The sequence below is a fragment of the Simochromis diagramma genome, unplaced genomic scaffold (assembly GCF_900408965.1).
Source record: "Simochromis diagramma unplaced genomic scaffold, fSimDia1.1 OVJJ01000026.1, whole genome shotgun sequence".
NCBI lineage: Eukaryota > Metazoa > Chordata > Actinopteri > Cichliformes > Cichlidae > Simochromis > Simochromis diagramma.
Genome location: NW_024386985.1, coordinates 6,145,949 through 6,167,289, shown reverse-complemented (window position 1 = coordinate 6,167,289; position 21,341 = coordinate 6,145,949). Strand labels below are relative to the sequence as shown.

General features: G+C 44.4%; 1 protein-coding gene across 3 annotated transcripts in view; it reads left to right on the top strand.

Annotated features, from left to right (window-relative positions):
- The first annotated feature begins 2,005 nt into the window (after positions 1 to 2,005).
- The window catches only part of ssbp4 (single stranded DNA binding protein 4), an 84,887-nt gene continuing 65,551 nt past the window's right edge, over positions 2,006 to 21,341 (top strand). Inside the window, exons 1-3 of one of the 3 annotated variants that reach the window (XM_040040088.1) lie at positions 2,006 to 2,180; positions 13,229 to 13,301; positions 18,340 to 18,401. In XM_040040088.1, coding sequence (XP_039896022.1) covers positions 2,125 to 2,180; positions 13,229 to 13,301; positions 18,340 to 18,401 — 191 coding nt within the window. In that variant the 5' untranslated portion in view covers positions 2,006 to 2,124. The other 2 variants (XM_040040089.1, XM_040040090.1) reach the window with 2 other exon arrangements.

The following is a 21,341-nucleotide window of genomic DNA, read 5'->3' as shown; positions in this document are numbered from 1 at the left end:
GAGGATCAGCTTCTGCAATATCTGCACGTGGAGATAAACTGGCTTGGTGAAGTTTGATGGACAACATATCGATAAAAGTTCTGGACCACACCTTTAAATCTTCAGGTGTTCTCAGATGTCCCTTAGAAACATTTGTGACAGTATGCTTCATTGTTCTAAAGAGAGTGGTGCTGCAATAGGTTTTCTTATTTCCACGACTGCCCTATTATTGCAAAGTGCAAGTGTTTAGCAACCATAGCAACTCAGCCACAAACTGGGAGACCACATGGAGTTACAGTAGGGTTGCCAACTGTCCCCTTTTAGTTGGGACATCACGCATGATGAAAAAAATTGTTTCGTCCCTTATTCTACCTTAAATATTGACCGTTACCTGCAGTGTCACGTGCAGTGCATATTTACACTATGCCCAGCTGGTTGTGCATTGTGCTTCTGGCATGCCAGAGTCTCCCTTATCCCTAACCCTTTCACTGAGTGCTGAGAAGATCAGCTGAGCTCCAAACCTCCAGCGGGATTACCATCATCATGGAAACCGTACACCAGGAGCTTCACGGATGATCAGCCCCTGTAGGTGTGACGTGTAGGCGACCCAGCACACTGGACCATGTAGTGTATGCTTTAGGTAACTAAAAATTCACTGTTGTACAAATTTACTAAATTCTGTTTCCTGTCGTCTATTTTTAACTACTTCAACTACTGTGAGCTTCATGTGTGCATGAAAGTTGATATGAAATTAAATTGGAATTGAATTTATAATGGAAGATAAACTGAAGGAAAGTCAAATCCACACCTCCAACCTCCACACAAGTTCAGGTTCATTAAGTAAATTAAGTTTTTTTTACTGCGTGCACAAGAGGCCGACGTGCGTGGTGTGCCTCTGTTCCTCTGCAACTTCACGACCAGCGTGCAAAGGAGGAAATGATGGTGCTGAAGGGGCTAATCGGGCTAAACGGGTTCAGATGGAGGGGTAGATTTAACTCCGAAACATAATCCACTGGAGGAGATTGCTAGAGTTATTCTAAAAACATACTTACACCGTATTTCTATAACACCAGACGGCTATCTCTGGAGATCCAACTTGAGCGGCTCTTACCCTGGGAGGGGTGACAGGCAGTAGTAATAGACAGCTAAGCATTTCTGTTGGTTTTCTCATTATTAGACCAGAGCACAACACTGTTTGTGCCGTTATTGAAAATCAAAACATCACATTTGTTCTTTCTATTGATGTTTAAAAAGTGGCGGTATCACCAACTGGATAGCCTCGAGTTATGAAGCTTTTTGAGTTTAGCGTTTTCATCATTGCCCGTGTCATGGGTTGAAAAACACCCCCTGAAGCACACCTGCATAAAGTGTCTGATATTAATAATGACCATAATTTAAAAAATGAACATCATGCTTAATTCAATATGACCCGAAACTGTGGACTAAGCCCAAAAGCTCTATGAAAAAGTGTTTACTTTGGACGTAATGGACGACCTTTCCCTCCATAGACTTCTATAAAGCCAGCAGTGTTTATATAACCAGAGGTGACGCCCCCTGCTGGCTCCTCTTTGGGTTCACCTTTCAGAACACCTCCATCCATCTTTAACACAATCCATGTTTAAAACAAATAACCGACAGGTAAAGGTGCGAAAGCGCTAAAAGTGGGCACTGACATTTAAATTCACGGGATGAAGAAAGGAGAAAAAAAAAACCTTGCTCCACAGAGCAAAGTACTCGCCTGCGTGCATTTCCCATCTCCCCCTCCTCTCTCCTCCTGCGGTCCGCAAACAAGAAGTGTGTGTTTCCCTTTAAGGAGCCCCCACCGTTTGCTTAACAGAGGGAGGAAGAGCAGGCCTGCGGAACAGCGGCTGAGGAGGGGAAAAAAATCCAACGGAGGACGGTTTCAAGTCCCCCCCAGTAGAAACTGTGCCTGATTTGTGGCCAATGTTGGAGATGTAAAAAAAAAAAAGAGAGAGAGAGAGAGAGGGAGGGAGAGGAGAGAGAAGGAGGAGGGAGGAGGAGGAGGAGGGGGAGGAGAAGGGGGGAGTAAAAACACTAAAGGGGTAGCTATGGAGATGGAGCGTTTTGCTGGCTGCTTTCTTTGACAGGTGTTGAGTGGGGCAAAAGTCTTAAAACAGAAGCAGCATGTACGCCAAAGGTAAAGGAGCCGTCGTCCCTTCCGACAGCCAGGCGCGAGAAAAGTAAGTGACCGAGCCGCCGTGTGTGTGTGTGTGAGCGCGCGGAGAAGCGAGCGGCACAACTTTGTAAAGTAGCGAGGGTAATTTCACAGGAGCCGCTCTACTCTTTCCTCCCTCCTCCCCGTGACCCCCTCGGAGGTGCGCGATAAACTTTTTCCTCTGCTCGTGGCTCCAGTTTGCGTGTTTGTGTCTGAAACACGGCTGCCGTGCGCACACTTCTGTCACTCGTGGGGAGCGACACTGTTGCCGTTTCCTTTCCGTCCTGATACTTTGTTGCGGCTCTCGGCATCAGAACTTCCACGCGCGTGGAGAGGAGCCTGCTCCTGCTCCTCTGGAGGGGGCAGGAGCAAGGGGCGGGATGGGCTGCCTGCTCTGCGGGGTCCCGAGGCGTGAAGCCGGGTCCACGCAGGGAAAGTTCAGTGAGCGGGGCCAAAGTTTTGCAGTCACGGGAAGCAGAGCCTGAATGTTGAACTGCTGCTTCTTGCAGGACGCCGAGGAACGTTTGGCTGCGCTGTTATTGTGTGAACACATAATATTGGACAAATGATTAGAATTTCGTATATTGCTTTTTTCTGCTGTGCCTTATTATTTGTCCACATCGTCCTCCTTGCCTGTGCATCCTTCCAGGATTTGAGCTCACTACACAAAGCCAGTGTAACTTTTAAATGCCCCTGTCTCTCGTGGATGGGAGGCTGCCGCCCTCTCTCCTTTATGTCCCTGCTAAGCTGGAGCATGTCTTTCAAAGAGTTGGACCCTCTTTGCATCACAGCACTTTAGATCAGAGCCGTGTTTTATCATCATTAGCTATTTTTAAGCACTAAACAGTCTGAGGTTAGAAGAGTGTAGGGATCCCTGCTGGGATGCAATTGTAATCTAAAAACACTGTCAGGTCCTGGGAGGCTGTGCTGTTCCGCTGCACCTCATGCATCTGTAATAGAAGCCAAATTTCTTTAGAGACTCTCTTGTATTTTTTGATGCATTGCCGTGTCATATTCAATTGATTAAGCCTCCTAGAGATGTGGCTCGCTTATGTGCTTAGTGGAAGCTTCCTCGAATACGACTTTGTGCATGCCTTGTGCCACAAGCCTTTGATTTCACTCTGAATTCCCATCAGTTTATTGGAAAATTGAGCAGTTCTGTGTGTGTGTGTGTGTGTGTGTGTGTGTGTGTGTGTGTGTGTGTGTGTGTGTGTGCTGAGGAGTGAATCCTAAATGAAAACAGTCCCATGTGGTTTTCATGAACAGCAGGCAGGGTGACCTTTGAACCAGCATATGATGCTTTAATATTGCACATGAACCGCCAGCAGACGCCGAGGCTGCGTTTACACCTGTTTGTGTGGCTCAGCTTCATTAGTTTATTTACAATACGCTGAAAGCCATCTATCATTTGAGTTCTGTGTTCCCGTTGCTTGTTCGGGGACTGTGGATTATGCTCCGTGTGTTATTGGGAGTGAAATCAGTGCAGAGGCAGCATGTATTTCAAATGATAGTGTAGGAGGAGATTAATAATTGAACTCATAAGAAATACAAGTCTTTGGAGAGCTGGAAATGATGAATGCTGCTGCGTTAAGGCTGCTTGTGAATAACAGCGTTTCTGAGTTTGTTTTTCTGCATTTATTCCCACCTTTTCTTTACGTCTCTGTGTATATTCGCGTCCTTTCGGCATGTCACAGGCTTACAGGTGTTGTCCACACATCACAGATGACGCCTGCCCTCTCCGCTCACCTGTCTTGTCACCCTAACCTGCCCTGCAGGGCCAACACATGTTTCCTTGTAAGTGTAGAGCTCGCAACAGCTGCCTCAATGCATCACTGAATTGCCTCATATTCATATTTACATATTCATACGACTCTTTACATATTCAGATATTAAACAGAGGGCATCCCGGATGGGCTCGTATCTTATTAAAGCAGGCGTGCAGTGTGGCGTCACAGCTCCAGCTCTTGCGTAGAAGATTATGGTGTGATGTGCTCAGTTAGGTAATCTATAAAGGAATAATATGACTTTACGCTCTTGGTTTTGTACAACAGCTCTAATCATAATAAAGTGTGAATGTTTCCCCACTTTTATTTTTGTGTCCTTTTGATTTTAAAGGAGCTGCACGGCTCTTAGATTTGACACACAAATCTGCAGAGGAACATCAGATCACATATTTAAGGCCAGAGAAAAATGTAATTAGTTCAAAGCATGTTTTCCTTGTGTAGCTGAGAGCAATTGGACGATTCATGACTGTGGGCAGGCCACGCGAGTTACACCAGGGGAAGAAGTTATAGAGGGACTATTTACTCTTAAGTTTATATTGTGTTTTATTAAACTGCTTCCTTGTCTTGTGCCTAAAACGTTTCACGCATGTGCACGTGCATAATTTAAAATCGACAGCATGTTTTCTTCCTGTGGGGTGTCAGAAATGTGGTGATGGCCAGTTGCTGGAGCTTTTCAGGGATTAACCTCACACTGGAAATAATGGAACCAAAACAATCGCAAATTTTTTACACCGCTCTGTTTACGGAGCCTAAAAAGGGCCTGTAACTGGGAGCACGCTTCAATACCGAGGTGGCAGCCTAACTTAGAAAGCAGTGCTTCATTTACCGAAGGACTTGTGAGGTTTTGTTCTTGATGAAGTGTTTAATAAAGCTGCTCTGTATTTACAGTACTGAACGCTGCAGGTATGTACAGTAGCTCTCAGGGTCACTACACAAAATGTTCCAGCATGCACTCTCAGTTTTGCTGTTAATTGTGTTGTGACATATGTACAGTGTGCTTTTTATTTCCGTCACAGCCTTGAAGCCAAGGCTCGAATCCAGCCCGTTTGCTCAGAAATGCAACATGAAACAGTCACACGAGCGTTTCTCACTTTTGTGGATTCCGCTGCACGACCAAGGCCTCACCATACAGCTGTCTTGAGATCACAGGTAGCAGGAAATGAGGGGGGGGAGAGTGTTTTCTTTGCAGATCCTTGAGAAACGTTGTTGTGATGAGGCGTCTTGTAAAGCGAAAACAAGCTACTAATACTAATAAAGGTGGAGGAGGAACCGGTGCCCTCACAGCCAGAGAAATTAATTACTCTCTGCACTTTTCAGTGTTTTATTTAATTTAATTTGGACGGGAGTGACACAGAAGCTTCCGTATTAATGTCTCCTATGTAACTGGAACCTCTTTGAATTGTGCGCTGATGGAGCCAGCACATTAATTAAAGGCGCCATTCACAAAAATGTTTCACAGATCGACGCCACACCTTATTTTTATTGATTTTCTTCTTTTGTAAACTCGTGTTTGGTTTCTAAAAGAACTTGCTCCTCGCGTTTGTTTTCTAATCCTCGGTTTGTCCGTGTGGTTTCGAGTGCTGTTGGATTTATGCGGGGAAAGAGCTTCAAGAGTAAAGTTAATCAGTTTGTTTTGAACATGGGTTTCTTTACATCCTCTGCTCCTCCCCCGACTCCTCCCATGTATTTACATGCACTTTAATGGGGATCTTCAGGTCTGAATGCATGGTTTTGATTCTACACAGATGGCTCTGCCATCTGCATTTTAGCCTTTTGAAGGAAGCATAAAGAGCTGCGCGCTAACACAAGCAGAAACACTGCTCTAAAAGTAAAGAAGCCCTCGATTTACCCTCAGCACCCTTTGGCTGACTGTGCTTTCATTCAGATATGTCAACAGTCAATTAATGCCGCCTTTCGTCAGCTGCTTCTGGTGCATCCGCACAAATTTGCTAGTTTTCTCACTTGAAATAAAGAAGAGAGTATAAATATTGAAGCTACGTGCCTGAAGTTGTTAATCAGTTTGGCAACAGAGCACACAGATGAGAAGTGCGCGCCTTTTATTAGCACATGGGAAAAAGCCTCGATCGAGCAAACGAGGCTCTGTGTGTTCCTAAACATACGTCGGTTACAAAACAAAAGCTCCTTTTTGAAGTTGCATCATGTTATCGTCCTCATTACCTGCAGAGGATGGTAGTCAATCGCTCTCGTCTGCCTCTTTCACCTAAAAACGGCTTTTGTGGGTTAAAAATCCAGTTTTACTATTAAACTCTGAGAAAAGTTCCACGTGATTCTGTCAGCAGGTAACATCACAGAGCCGAGAGGGAGAGCGGAGGCTTCATGTGTGCTTGTGTTTGTCTAACAATGTGTGGATTAACCCATGGCTAAAGCCACTGCTGTTTACATGCTCGGTGACGCTGATTTGTTTTGACAAAGGAAATGCCATAACTGAGCCCAAAAAATATACACAGCCGCTGCGCAGCGGGAATAAGCTTTAGTGAAACAGCTTCACTCTATCACGGATGTCTCAAACGGGCATCCACCCTCTCATTCACCTTTAAGTGATACATCACTGCATCCACACTGGGCACAGCCGTACTGTGTTTATATGCTGGGTGTAAATGTTTCATATTTAGGAAAGAAGATATCGTGCTTTTATCCCGTCGCGCTTTAAAATCAGTATTTATTGTTTCTAAAAGGCATGTATGTGAAAGCAGATGCAGTTAGAGGCCCTGCCTCATCCTCCATCGCTTCCTTCCTCGGCCTGCCGCCGCTCTCGCTGCTGAATTATTGAAACAAAGACATGAGAGTTAATTTGCTAACTGTCTGTGTTTTAGCTCGCTAAACTCAGCCGAGATGCCCTTGTCTCCTGAGGCGAGCTGGGACAGCCTGGGGCTAAATGTCAGGTGTGTGTTTCCCGGGGACGTGACAGTGGGAGAGATCTCCTTGATGTGTGGACATGGAGCGAAGTCTTAGTTTGCTTGCGTGACGTTGGCGACGAGAAAGGAGGGAAGATCAGAAGCGATGTTGTAGAGGGTTTTCATTCTTCTCCTTTGGAGCTGCTTATGGTTTAAAAATTGTTATGAATCATTTTGCGTCTTAAGATAAAGAAGATGAGGACGAGGCAGATGCTCTGCCAGTTGGCTTTGTGGCTCTTTTAATACAGCCTGACACACTTTACGTGACGGGCCTTGATATTTAGTCGGCAGTCAAAGCACAGGTCAGATGTTCTTCCTCCCACTCAGACTGATCTCCCATGTCTCATCGACTAATTTGCATCAGCAATTTGTTTTTTCTGTTAAATTTCCTTTGTGAACCTCTTCAGAGGGCGCATAAGCTGCGGAGAGGGCTGTTTGTGCTCGTGCTTTGTCTCGTAAGCATCTCACCTTTTATTCCTGACTGACACGTGTAACCGGAGCAGGGGTCACAGGGAAGCGTTCTCACCGGTGCTGTCCGTAGAGCAAAGAGCCGAGGCCCTGACCTTCAGTTTCCCTCTGCCACAGCTAACCCCCTCACGCCTACTTTATCTACCTGTTCTTCCTCAAGCTCTGCTCCACCGGCTTGCAAAAATGTCTCCTCCTCAGCCGGGTTACACTTACTGGTTCTGACAGGGTAACAAAAGGTGTCCCCTGAAGCCTGGATTGAATGAGTGTTTTTAAATAATGCATTGCAGCCAGGGCAGGTGCCCATCGCTGGGGCACGGAGCCCCTCAGATCACACCAGACTCTGCCATGAAAATTTCATCGGCGCAGTGCTCATGGGAATCTGTTCGATCCTGTACAGCGTAGGTGCAGCATATAGGACCTGGCGCCTGCTGCTGGGTGTTCGCACTGCAAAGGCAGGGTTGATTTTGAACGTTACAACATGTGGCAGTCCCGTCTTCTTGTTTTGAGGAAGACCTATTTTTGTTTTCTTGCTCTGCTGCTGACGTAAAATGGAGCAGCTTCTTAGGAGGTTGTGAAAGGGTCTATTTTGACCTATGATCTTTTGCTGTGTCCCAACTCTAAACAAACAGTGAGCGAAAATAAAACTAAAGAGCAATGAAGGCACAATTTCAAGTTTAAAAACAGAAAATGCAAACGTGCCAGAACATCGGTAGGATACAGGAGTCGAACCCTTTTCTTCTGTATGAAAGTCCTGTTGTTTATGCACTTTTAAACTTTTAGGTGGGAGCAGTATTAGCTGTCCCACAGAAACATCACTGAGAATGCAGTTTAATGTCGCGTGAACGTCATTTTTAGGAGACAGGGTCGCTTGTTGAACCTTGCTAAACTGCAAGTACAGTTTCATTGCGATTCATTATTTAGCATACCTTCTCTCACTCCAACCAGTCACGGTAGATGGACCCCCCTCCCTGAGCCTGGTTCTGCCGGAGGTTTCTTCCTGTTAAAAGGGAGTTTTTCCTTCCCACTGTCGCCAAAGTGCTTGCTCACAGGGGATCATATAATTGTTGGGTTTTTCTCTGTATGTATTATTGTAAGGTCTGCCTTACAATATAAAGCACCTTGAGGCGACTGCTGTTGTGATTTGGCGGTGTATAAATCAAATTAAATTGAATTGAATTCAAATGGCATCCTCTAAATGTGCAGCTGCCAAAATGCAGATGTGAGAAAAAGGACAGGCGACCTGAGTTGGCTTTGGTTGGCTGCTTCCACGTGAGTCCTTTCCCACACGACTGAGACTTTGACTGGAGGAGCGCGTCGGCCACTGCTGGTTTAAATGCTCAAATAATTAACAACATAACTCTTTCGAGCTTTACATACGTTATTGACGCCCGTGCCAAAGGAGTCATTTTGGTGTTTGATGCTCCAACTAAAGTGATCAGTGTTTCTGTAGCAGCTCGTTTTCACATTATTGCATATTTTCATGATTAGCTCCACGTGCCAAAGCTGCAGTCGTTACTCTTGGCTAAAAACAAGAAGCTTACAAAGCTTTCTGTGTTTAAAAAATTGATTGCTGTGATTATTACCGTGCAATAAAGTGAACCGGAAGGCTGTATATGAAGAGAGGACGAGCAGGCTCTGATTCCTGAGATCCTTCAGTGTGGGCAGCAAAATGATGGAGGTTTGCAGCAAGGCCTGTTGTGCTCTGTGATTGGCTGCAAACTGGACACTGTTGAAGCTGTGGTGGAGAGGAGGCCACTGAACAAACTGATCCATCACAGATAACCCCGCCACCCTCCGAAACACAACAGGCAGGGGAGCTCCTTCTCCACACACTGATTCAGCTCCACTGCCCAAACATGCTTTACCCTTTATATTACAATACATCTGTGTGATAGAGAGGGAGCGTCCAGATATTATTATTATTATTATTGGATGAAAATAGTATTTCTCTTTCTCATTAGAAGTTTACATTTTTTGCTAAAAAGCACAAAAATTTCACATGAAACTAAAATAAGTACCATAGTAGTGCCGTTTCCTTCGTATCCTGTTCTAATGAAACACGGCTTAAGGTAAAGTCATAATCTGGGTCATGTTAGAGCCAACAATCCTCTGAAATGTTAAAAAATAAAAATGATTTTGCTGCACATTTTCGCAGATGACTCTTAGTTACAGGCAATGGGCATTTTCCTGAACACCGAGCTGATCACTTGCACTTCAGCAGAACAGTCACTGCATCTGATATCAATATTAAACATTAACAACAAACAATTTGCTCCTACATGTGACTCTTTACAAACAAACACACACCGTGTTTTTGTATCTTTGTGGGGACATCTAATTGACATAATGCTAATTCACATAGCCGCTTACCCTGACCCTGACTATCAAAAATGAATGCCTAACCCTAAGCCTAACCATAACCTAATTATAACCCTGACGCTAAAACCACATTTGAGTCTCAAAAATGCCTTCAAACTCATGGGGACTGGGATTTTGGTCCCCATAAGGGCTGTTGGTCCCCACAAGCATAGCAAACTTCTGATTCTTGGTCCCTACAAAGATATGTAAACACGGCCACACACACATACACACGACATATATGTTTTCCTTAAACTGTGTGTTTACATTAGGCGCTGATATGGGCATAAACAGGATGGTTTCAGATGTTAGAAATACCGCAGGTGATGGGATCGCGTGTCTGGCTGAAACTAGTCTGGACCAGCTGCAACACTTTAGCAGATAGTTCTCAAGACGCTGCAGTGACATCTTTAAAGACATAAAGAGTCAGATTGTTCAACTCTGTTCTGGCTCATTATTGATTCATTCAGTATCACCCAGCAACAACCCAAACATCATAACTCTCTGTCTGGTCTGGGCTTGATGCATGTGATCAGCATAAAATCTATCGCCCCCACCGTACACAAAAGCGCAGCACCTCCCCGCACAGTGCTGTAGAAGCAGGGAGAGCTGAATATAGATGACTGCATGGTGTGGCGTCTGTCCGCGCTTCTTCATCGTAGTAAAAATATTTAGTAGTGCAGTTTGCTTTTGTCCTGAAATGGTGAACCTGAGGGAAGCATGTGCGTCCGTGCAGATTTATGCAGATGAATTTGTTGTCTAACCGGGAGTGGGTGCCAGTATTTGAGTTCTTTGTGATAATAATGTTGGTAAATACTGTTTACCTGAGTTTTGCGAGTCTGGCCAAGTGGCAGTAGGATGAGTGTTAATAAGGGAAGAGAAAGAAAGTAATTGGCTGGTCTCTAAAAACTGATGCTATTTATGATATAAAGTACATTTATGTTTGTAATAAGTCCTTTGCAGCCACTGAGAAATATGTTTGTTTCCTTCTCTGCTGTAACTAGTTGAGAAGATCAATACCACTTTCAAATCTGTGCATCGAAGCGGGGCTAAGACGCTTTTCTTTACTTTCTGTCAGTTTAATTCTGTTACCACAGCACATTCTCATATTAATCACAGACAGAGTTTCATTTAAGGTTGTGCAAGTGATCCCTGTGAGCTAAAAGCTCAGGTTACCGTGAGCTTTTTTTACTCTCGCCTCTATGTGATGTCAGTGAAAGTGGATATCTTTAATGTGGTCATCTCAGGCATACAGCTGTGGCTGTTTGCACAGCAGCACCACGGGAAGCCAATCAGGAGTCGGCTTAAAGGGTGAGCAGGAAAACCGGCTTGTTTCACACGGAGGATGAACCGAGCGGCTGCGTCGACGCTCCGTATCAGATAAATATTTTTTTGAACTATGAATCGTGATAATTCACTTGACTGAAATCTAAGAGCTGGAAATGTTCATAATGGGTTTAAAGTTACTACGAATAACTATCCTGTATAAAGACAGAAAGCAGGGGCAGGTAGATCACCTGGCTCTGTCCACAGAATGCAACATTTGCCTGTCAGTACCTCTAAAACTCAAATAAAAATCACATGGTTTTAATCTAATGTTCCACAAGCTGACGTAAAAAGAGGACATGGTGGTTTGTAGTAGGATAATGTGTCGTACAGACTCAGGACACAAGCTGTGAGAGTGCGAGGATGGCCGAGGAAGGGAGACCTGTGCCGGTGCCGATTTTCAAGAGCAGATCTGTAGTAACTACAGTGGAATAAAGCTGAGGAGCCATACCATGAAGATATGGAAATGGGTTGTGGTCTGTAATGAGAGTAGGGAACAGGTGGAGAAGAGCCTGGAGAGGTGGAGGTATGCTCTGGAGAGAAGAGGAATAAAAAGTAGCAGAAACAAGGCATGGTACATGTGTGCAGCAGGGAGGATGCTAGCAGAGGTAGTGAACCTGGGGTTAGCTATCCAAAGCACAAGGGAGGTGAAGAGGAGAGTGCGGGGAGGGTGGAGCAGGTGGAGACGAGTATCAGGGGTGATTTGTGACAGAAGGACAGCAGCAAGACCGAAATCAAAGGTTTCCAGGATGGTGGCCAGACACGGCAAAGTCAGAGAGGCGAGGCGGAGGCGCTTTGGACGTGTGTGGAGGAGAAAAGGTGGATGCTGAGGGTGGCTGTAGTGAAGGAGGACAGGCAGAGCATTAGTGTGACAGAGGAGGATGCTGGGATGGGAGGAGGTGGAGGCAGATGATCCGCTGTGGTGACCCCTAAAGGGAGCAGCCAAGAGAGGAAGGAGAAGAAGAATGTGTCGTACAGTTTCTTGGCGGGAAGCGATGACTTTATGAAGTCCCACCATCTTGTTGCTAGGCAACCGGACTTTTACTGGTTCTCGGATCGACACATCACACGAGCCGAATTCATTTTCTACAGCAAAAGTTAAAAAATGTGTGTTTTTATTGGTGACTGGTGGGAAACTGTGCAGTCAAAATGTGCACGACTTGTTTAAAGTCATGAACCAGCATTTTAAAAAGAAAAGATTAATAGTAGAATTGAACGTTATTCTTTTTTTCCTGTGCATGAATAAATAGTTTAACTCAGTAGTTTGATCCTTTGTGATCAGGCCTCATAGATAGCAGGCTCTGGGTTGGGAGCAGCCGGCTGACTGGGGTCTTTATCCCTGTGCTGATGCTCTGGTTGCCTCCATCAGTACAAAGACATGCAGACTGTGTTAATTGGTAAATGTCACATGCAGGTGTGAGTGTGAGCTTGAACAGCTTGTCTGTCTTTTCGTACACGATTGACTGGCAGGTGTAGCCCACCTCTTTACCCGGTGATTGGCTCCTGCTCACTGAAACCCTCTAAAGGACATGCGAGTAAAGCTTTGGTGATGAATACAGGCTGAGCTGCAAAGTGTAAATATGAGGACATAAAGTCTATTGTTTAGTGTGAGAAGAATACACTATATTTTTGATATCAGCAGAAGTGTAATATTAAAGGCTTGTTTGCAGAGCCTCCTCAGCCATTTCCAGCAGCTGTGTTTCTACTCTTTTAGCTGGATGATCCTAAAAGATTTTCTTTTAATGGACCGAGCTTAGACAGCAATATTTGATTTAAGATTTGTCTCACAGGTGATTGAAAAGCTGCTAATAATTATCAGCTGTGCTTCCGTCTTAAACTAATTGCTGTTTATATTAATGAATCATTTTGTCTCTTAAAGAGTGATTTGTGTTATCATTTCTAACACGTAGAATCCACAAGGGTGTGTTCGCGTCTGGGAGTCCTGTCTGAGGATATTCTTCATCCACGTTTTTCTCTGTGCCTCAGCAGCAGTCATCCTGAAACCCGCGCATCACACATTCATCACCCCGTCGCTGTGTATATGATATCTGTACTGTAAAATCACGTTTATCCGAGCGCCATCTCAGATGACACGGCGATGATTTTCCGCCAGTTGTGCACAAACGTTTGACTTTTCCTTCACTTTTGAAATCCTCCTGAATGAACGCTCACTGTGATCCTCAGCGCTCACTCCTCCTCTCGTCTCTGCTCTTGTTTTTCAGGTTAGCTTTATATGTGTACGAGTATTTGCTGCATGTTGGTGCCCAGAAATCAGCACAGACCTTCCTGTCAGAGGTAAGAAGCTCTTTTAGTTTGACTTCCTGTTCAGCGAGGATGAGTGTGATTCCCCCTCTATTGTATGACTAGGAATGGAATTCACATTATGAGCTGTTATGTGTTCGAGCAGGCAGCTGAGGTCCCTGACTTTAAGAAAGTGTAAAAACATGAACATGTTAGTGAGCCTAGTCCTGTGTGTGTGTGTGTGTGTGTGTGTGTGTCTGTTTTATAGTTGCTGAATAACAGCAGTACTTTGTAGTGTTTGTTAATGTGGGACAATGTAAACATGCTGTCCGTTGGGCTTCTTAATGTGATTAGCATCCCTTCATTATTAGATTCAGTTTAATCAGCTGTTAAATTGGAGCAGTTTGACATGTTGTAAGCTGGTGCTGTTGCTCCTGTCCTATTCTGACATTTAACAAGTTAAACCGATCGTACCTTTAGTATTGGAAACAATTGCAAACTTAACCATTTGTTTCAGGTCTGCTAGACTTATTAGCCTTATATTATGCCCTTGAACTGTCGAGGAGGTAGGGTCTCTAATGTGTTGCATCCTCTTCCTTAATGTACATCCTTCCTGCTAATGGTCCCATGTCCAGGCCTCCTTCAGGAGAACACCTCTGCAGCTCATTGGCTTTATTCATCTCCGCTTAATACAGTCCACAACGCAGAGAGGGCTTTAATGGCAAACAAAGGCGGGCCTGTATCATCCAACTTTAATACCGACGTGATTTATGTGTCGTTTAATCAGATGAAGTCAGGGTGGAGTCGTGTAGAGATGCTGGTGCACATGTGTGCTGCATATCTGTGATACTGACCCTCAGAGCAGGCTTCCTGCACATTAGTCCCAGCCCAAAAGAGAAATTCAATGAAGACATCCACTAACAGAGGTTTATGGTCTCCGAGGAGGCTTAAGCATCCGGAATCAGCTGATTTCCAGCTGACTGGTGACAGCCAACTGAATGCGAGCTGGTCTGTTTTGCGAATGGGCAACAAGCGCAGAGCGGTGCAGGAGAAAAGCCACGTGCACACTCGCAGCCCTGCTAACATGTTGTTGTACGCACTAGAAAAGGATTTAAGCACCTGACCAAATCAGATAATTATTTGTACCTGTTTCCAGTTTCTTTTGTTATAAAAGTGTTATAGAGTTATAAAGGTTGTTTTTATTTTGTTTGTATATGCTGTCAACTGTAGTTCTTAGAAAATCAAATTTGACCGACTGCAGGTATCAGTCGGTCACATTTAGAGAAAAAAGTTTTCATATCGAAGCTTATAGAGGATTATTTTTCACTGATTTCATAAAATCATTTAGGTATATAGTCACTACATATAAACACATGTATGTTAGAGGAACAACTTAGCCCTGCAAAGCCCAAACCATCAAATAATTACCAGAAAATTCAGTTATTTTTAAATTGAGTGTTTGCTGAATCTTTGACAAATTTGTAAAAATTGATTAAGTTGCATCGTATTTGCCACAACAGGCATTTTTGTGCAATTTATTTATGTTTTATTGGGGAAAGAAAATCACACTGATGATGTAGAGGTCTCAAAAACTCACAAAAACCCACTTGGAAACCACCAGTTGCTAGGGAAAAATGTGTATTTCCAACTGGTTGGCGACTTCTTGTTGAAAGTGATCGCAGAGAGATGCACGATGCTGCACGATGCTGCACTGAAAACCTCTTGTGCCATTGCTTTGTTTGCTAATAATTAGCTTTGTTTAGGTACTTTACGCTAAACATAGCATGTTTAGCGTATTTATAACACTGAACAGTGAATTCAAAAATAAACAAACAGCAAAATCAGTTTTCAAAATAGCAAACATCAGTTTTTTGGAGGACAAATGTCTGACTTGGCCAGGGTGAAAAAATAAGCTGTAAAAGAACCGTCACAGTCAATATAAAATATCAAAATCCCTCATTTAAATCAATAAAAAAGTTTTATCACTCCCAGCTCTGCTGAAAATGATGAGCTTTTCAATGAAAAAACACACACGTACCCGCCTCACATCGCCTTTCCTGGAACACGGATGCATCGGTCAGATATAATCGGTCTTTTTTGCCTTTGCTTCCACCAGCGTGCAGGCAGGCAGGCAGGCAGCAGGGTGGACGGGGCTGCTGGAGGTCGGCCCGGCTGCCAACAACCAGGAGTCTGAAATATGAAGTAGAGATGGTGGAGCGGCACAGGGAGATTAAGTAGCTGAGCTGCAGCGAGCCTCGCTGATTTCAGAGCCCTTGTGGGTGAATCCTCTCCCAGAGATCGAGTGTTATTGGTGAGCCGCTGGAAAGGGGTGAAGTTCTGGGTCGCGTGCAACCCGAGGCACACAAACACGGATCCGCACACACGTTTAAACAGCCTCAAACAGGAATTAAAACATCTACCCAGACAGGGATTAAAACGGCAGACATGCAGAAGAGTCCACATATCCACGAGGCACGCACGCTAAGACTGCCAAGTCAGTTTGATGCCAGTTGTCTTAAATGTAGCGCCTGCATCGGTGTACTGCTTAAAGATTTTGAGTATTTCAAGCCCGTCTTCAGGTTTATTTAGTCTCTATATATGCTGAGAGTCAGTCACATGACCTGCGTAACATCAGTCTGTTAGAGTGATGACATCCTGTCATTTAGTCAGGCGTTTCCATCCAGCTTCCTTCACCCACAGAAGTGACGGAGAGAGCCACGGCACGTGCACAATGTTTGCATCATCATTATCAACACAAGTCTAGTGAAGCATAGCCACACTTTTAAATGCTAAAATCTTTCAGTGCGTGTATGTATGTGTGTGTTGCACAGTGTGGTATCTATAAAAGAGGTGTTCGCACCCCTCACACACGCACTCTGAGAGATCATGAATAGTGAAAATTCACCATAGCTCATTCTTAATCTTACTGTAGGAACAGGGCTGTGAGAGTGGTTTATCATGCATGTGTTTGTGCTCTTTAGGAAATATTCAAGAACAGTTTAATGATCTGAAGAACTCTGACTAATGAGAGAGAAGAGCAGTTGTAACTTCTGGTGTTTGTGAGGCTGTGGATTTTACAGAAATCAGAAATTTTACAAAGTTTCAAAAGTAAAGTGCAAACGTCCTGGATGATAATTCCAGTCTTTTAATTCCATTAAACTTGACGCCAGTGGTGAGGTCCAGTTCAGTGACTCAAATTAGCAAAGCCGAGGCCTTGCAGGCAGCCACAGCTGCTGCTATCTACCTTCCTAACTTTGAGCCTTAACAGTGTCTAAAATGTCTGAGTTGTTTAAAAACTAAAGTCACACCATGCAGGTGAAACTATTCACAGAGACAAACCTGTGAACCCTGATGCTGGGAAGCTGGCTACATTAATATAGGAGTCTGTGGAGACTCGCTCGCTTTTGGGGTCGGTTTTTGGCACTCCTTTTTTCAGCCTCTGAGGTTTCCACTTAAATCGGACACGTAATGACAGTAACAGTAATAATGATGTATGTGAGCAAACGCAGCAGGTTGGCCTTCCACTTTCTCCTGCCTTAATAAAAATCTAGCCACCTTTAGCCTTCATTCTATTAGTAGACTAGCTCTAACGGTGAGTCTGTTCTCAGAGCTCAAACTATTATCAGTCAGGAGAGGGACACGTGACTTTCTCTCACTTGCCGTGAATTCTGTGGTCAATCCGCTCTCAGACGACCGTCACGCAGAATTTGTGCCAGCGAGCTGGCGCGGTGAAAGACTGTAAGTAGCCAACACAATTGACATTTGCATTTTCTGCCGGGTAACGTTGAGAAAATTTCAGGGCTGCGGTGCATTGTGAAAAAGACTTGTGTCTGGCTTTTAAAAGTTCTCATTTTGCCTTGGTGGCATTGTGGGAAGTGCACTGAATTCTCTGAAAGCAAACGAAGCACAAACGAAGAAAATATCTGTGCCAATAATGAAATTTAACAAATGCCAGAAGTAAATAAAACAAAAGAAAAATCAAATATGTTACGACGACAGGGGAAAAAAAAAGAGCTAATCTATTGTGCTGTAGAGTGCGCTGTCAAAGATACACAGCATGCCTGTATTTGGTCCTGTGCTCTGCATTTGTAGCGCGTCTTTAATGCTTCTCGTATGTTGTGCAGTTTTATATTTTATTGTTCCTTCAGAGATAAAAATGTGTGATCTATTGGCCTCTGCATCTCCCAGCCTCGTGCACAGAAAAACACACATGCATGTTTCAGTAGATAAGGGACTTCTATCGTCACAGGTAGACTGAAGGCGCACGCACACCTGCTCATCTAATGAGAGCACTATCACCTGGACTCTCCTGCCTCAATTAGCCTCTGTTCCTCCTTCAGCGAGAAACACACACACACACACACACACACACAGAAAAACAGAGTCGCTCAGGTTTATAGCATACACACAATACACTTCTGTCCCCAAGAGGACTTTGCCATTCTATGCTCTCCTGCACAGTGCAGCACTCAGCTCTTTAGCAGCATTAAATCAACAGGCCCACACCAACATACGGCACATCACATCATTATAGGCGGCACTGGGGAAATGTGGAGAATGGAAAACCTGAAGACTTTTATTTTTATTATATATATATATATATATATATATATATATAGCCCACAAGACAGAGCACATATAGGAAAGAAATGGAGATCTTCCAGCTGTCATGCTGTCCTCATTGACTGTGGTGAAGGATCTCTCGGGTTGTATATACGAGTCTGTGTGTGTAGAGTCGTGTTAGCAGGAGTGTGTGAAGCAGGCAGTTGGTCTGCTATCTGTCACTGGATCTTATCTCGGTGTCCAGATACAGACAGGAGCTCTGCTGGTTTGTGAGGGCAGCAGAGAGGACCGCCGCTTCAAGACAGTCGCAGTTTCTTATCCACAAACTCGGCACTGCGCTGCTCTGCAGAGCGCCGTGCTTCTGATCGGCCTACTTTCCTATGCGACTGTCGCTCTGTCAGTCTAAAGTTGGGAGGACAGCTGAGCAAAATGATTACATTATGCATTAAATATGCTGCAGTGTCCAATTTTTCATTTTTCTCCTCTGTCTCCTTCAACCCTCTTTCTCCGTCCTGCTTCTTTCTAACAGATCCGATGGGAGAAGAACATCACGCTTGGAGAACCTCCTGGATTTTTACACTCATGGTGGTGGTATGTATACACTGATCTGTACTTTTCTATTTTTCTTGGCTACATACGCTTTTGTTTTTTCCAGCAGTTCACATGTATACTGTAAAGGTACCCTTAATGGAATAAAAGGAAGTGCAGAGGTGGAGAAGGACGGTAATTGCAGGGAATGCTAAGTGCATCATCTCACACATGTTTAAATGCTGCACTCCTGGCATCCCTCTGACTGACAAGTGAGTTAACGTCCCCTGGTCTGTTATTTAAACTGCTTTTTTATACCTCTCATTGAAGTGTGTGCACTGCTCAATTAGAGTCAAACTTGGAGACAGATCCTCTGTCCTGTGACAGTGTTTATAGTAAGTCCAAACTGAGTAAAAAGCTAGCTGTAGGGAGATGCAGTGTGTATCTGTTATCCTCCAAAATGAGGGTAACAGCGCATATTTTCAGACAGTCTGCCCGAGGAGATGTTGATAGTGTTGTAATGGGCTGTACACATGCGAAGGGTGAAAAATTGGGTAAAAAATGAAATTAACAAAGACAGTTGGAAGTTGGAAAGACAGCTCAGTGGCTGTGAGTACCAGATGTTTGGTTTTCAAAATGTTCAGCGAGAACGTAGGCACCCTCTGTCCAATGGTAAATGGCCTGCATTTGTATAGCGCTTTTCTAGTCCCTAAGGACCCCAAAGCGCTTCACACTACATTCAGTCATCCACCCATTCACACACACATTCACACACTGGCGATGGCAAGCTATATTGTAGCCACAGCTGCCCTGGGGCGCACTGACAGAGGCGAGGCTGCCCGACACTGGCGCCACCGGGCCCTCTGACCACCACCAGTCAGGGGTTTTAGAAACGTAGACATAATTTTTATAATTTTGCATCTGTGATCTTCCGCGGTAGATCCTAAATCAAATAATCACGATGTGCGTGAAATGCAGACGTTCAGCTTTAATCCAAGTAGTTTTAACCCTAACCCGTTTTTGTACAATGGCCTCCATTTTTCAGAGGCTCATACGTAATCAGACCGTAGACTGACGAGCAGTCTCATAGCCAGGTGAGTCCTGTTCCCTCTTCTCTTTTTTTCTCATGACAAATTGAGCAGATAAGCGATCTGCTGCTGATTCCAAGTGTTAAGCTTGAATTTGATATCCGTTCTCTGGAACTTCCACTGTGAGGTCCAAAGAAGTGTTGATACACGTGAAGTAAGCTATCACTTAGCCAAAAACACACCTATAAGAGGGACAGCAAAAACTTCAGCAGTGGCCAAATCAAGAGTTACTTTTTATTGGCCAGCTCAGCAGTACCAAAGGCTTGAAAGACCACAGAAAACAACCAAATGATGTTAGTGTTCTTTACTTGGTTAAGGACATGTGGAGAGAACGTTCTTAGGAGGCAGGAGTACCACTGTCCACATCTGGGATCAATCAAAGTGCAAACTGCTGGTTACAGCCAAGATAAGACTTGACTTGGCCAGAAAACATCTAAGAGTGTGCCTACTTGTGGAAAAAGATTGTTTGGACAGATGAAACCCAGGTTAACTTTTACCAGCCTGATGGGAAGAGAAACATTTGGAAAAGGAAAGGAAGAGCTCATTACCTGTCAAACACAGTGGAGGCAGTCATGTCTTGGGAATGTATGGCTGCTAATGGAACCGCGTCACTAGTGGTTACTGATGACGTGACTGCTGATAGAGGTAGCAGGATGAATTTTGAAGTATAGTTCTGACTGACTTCCTATCTCACCTGCACCTCTGTTGGATATTGTACAGAAACGTTATGGCTGCAGTGAATTGGTAAAAAGATCCTTGAAATGTGTTTATTCTTTTGGTGTTTTTAGGATGACTCAGGTATGACTATAAGATAAGGAGTGCGGTTTTTGTCACAGCATGCCATGACCTCGCCTGCTGCGTGGCAATATCAGTGGGTTGAACTAAAATAAACAACGCTCTTTTTTTTTAAAGAACCCTGGCATGCACTTGACCCTTCACCTCCTTCTGCGTGTCCGTCCCAGCTGTCCTGCTCCCCTCTGGGGAAGTGAGCCTCCCGGTTGGAAAACCTCTGCTCTGTCATCAAGCTTGTTTGGCCTGATGCTTCATTTAATGGAACAAGGCTCTGACGTGGGCCGTGCCTCTTTTCTTTCAGCTCCTTTAAACAAATCTGTCAGATCTCTTAATGCTGGGTAAATAGAAGACACTGTTTTTTTTATCTGCCTGGAAGAACAGGGTCAGTGGAATTACAGCCTGGCACGTACCATGTTTTTCTCCATGTCTGAATTAAAAGGAATAAGAACACCCAAAAGTAGGATTTCCCCTTTCCGCTTGTCAGCCAGCTAATAGAAAATCCAACTCTAATGCGAAGAGGGAGAGAAAACAGGCAGGACAGAAGAAGCTGGGTAGCTGGAACGGACGCAGACAAAGAATCGAGCAGGCAGAGCATCAAGGAGGTTGAGAGGCTGAATCCTCAGCAAGGCAGCAGGAGGGGCAAAGAGAAGGGATAAGAGGTTTGACAGGGCCCGCTTTGTTTGTCATTCATGCTATCCTGCTCATCCCCAAAGCCCCCGGCTGGCCCTGTGTAATAAACCCGGACATGCAGCTTCGTTCATTCATCCTCCAGGCCCCAGTGTGTGTTGTGATTGTGTAGCCTGTTGACACGGTTCATAATGGCCCTTAAAGAACCTGGCTTCTCTCAACCTGACAGCTCTCAATTGGATCACTACCAGTAATACTGACAGAATGACATACACAAACATACAGTGCAGCCCAAGTTTGCTCTTGCCTGAACCAATAAGAGCGCTCAGGGAGCCGTGTGTGTGCACGCACGCGTGCTTGTGTGTATGAGGCAAATGGAAAGGGAAACTGAGCACTTTTAGTGTATTTTCACTGTACTGATATATTTCAGTAGTGCAGGATATGATACTGTGTGTGTGTGTGTGTGTGTGTCAGAGAGCAGTTGGAGAGTAGGCTG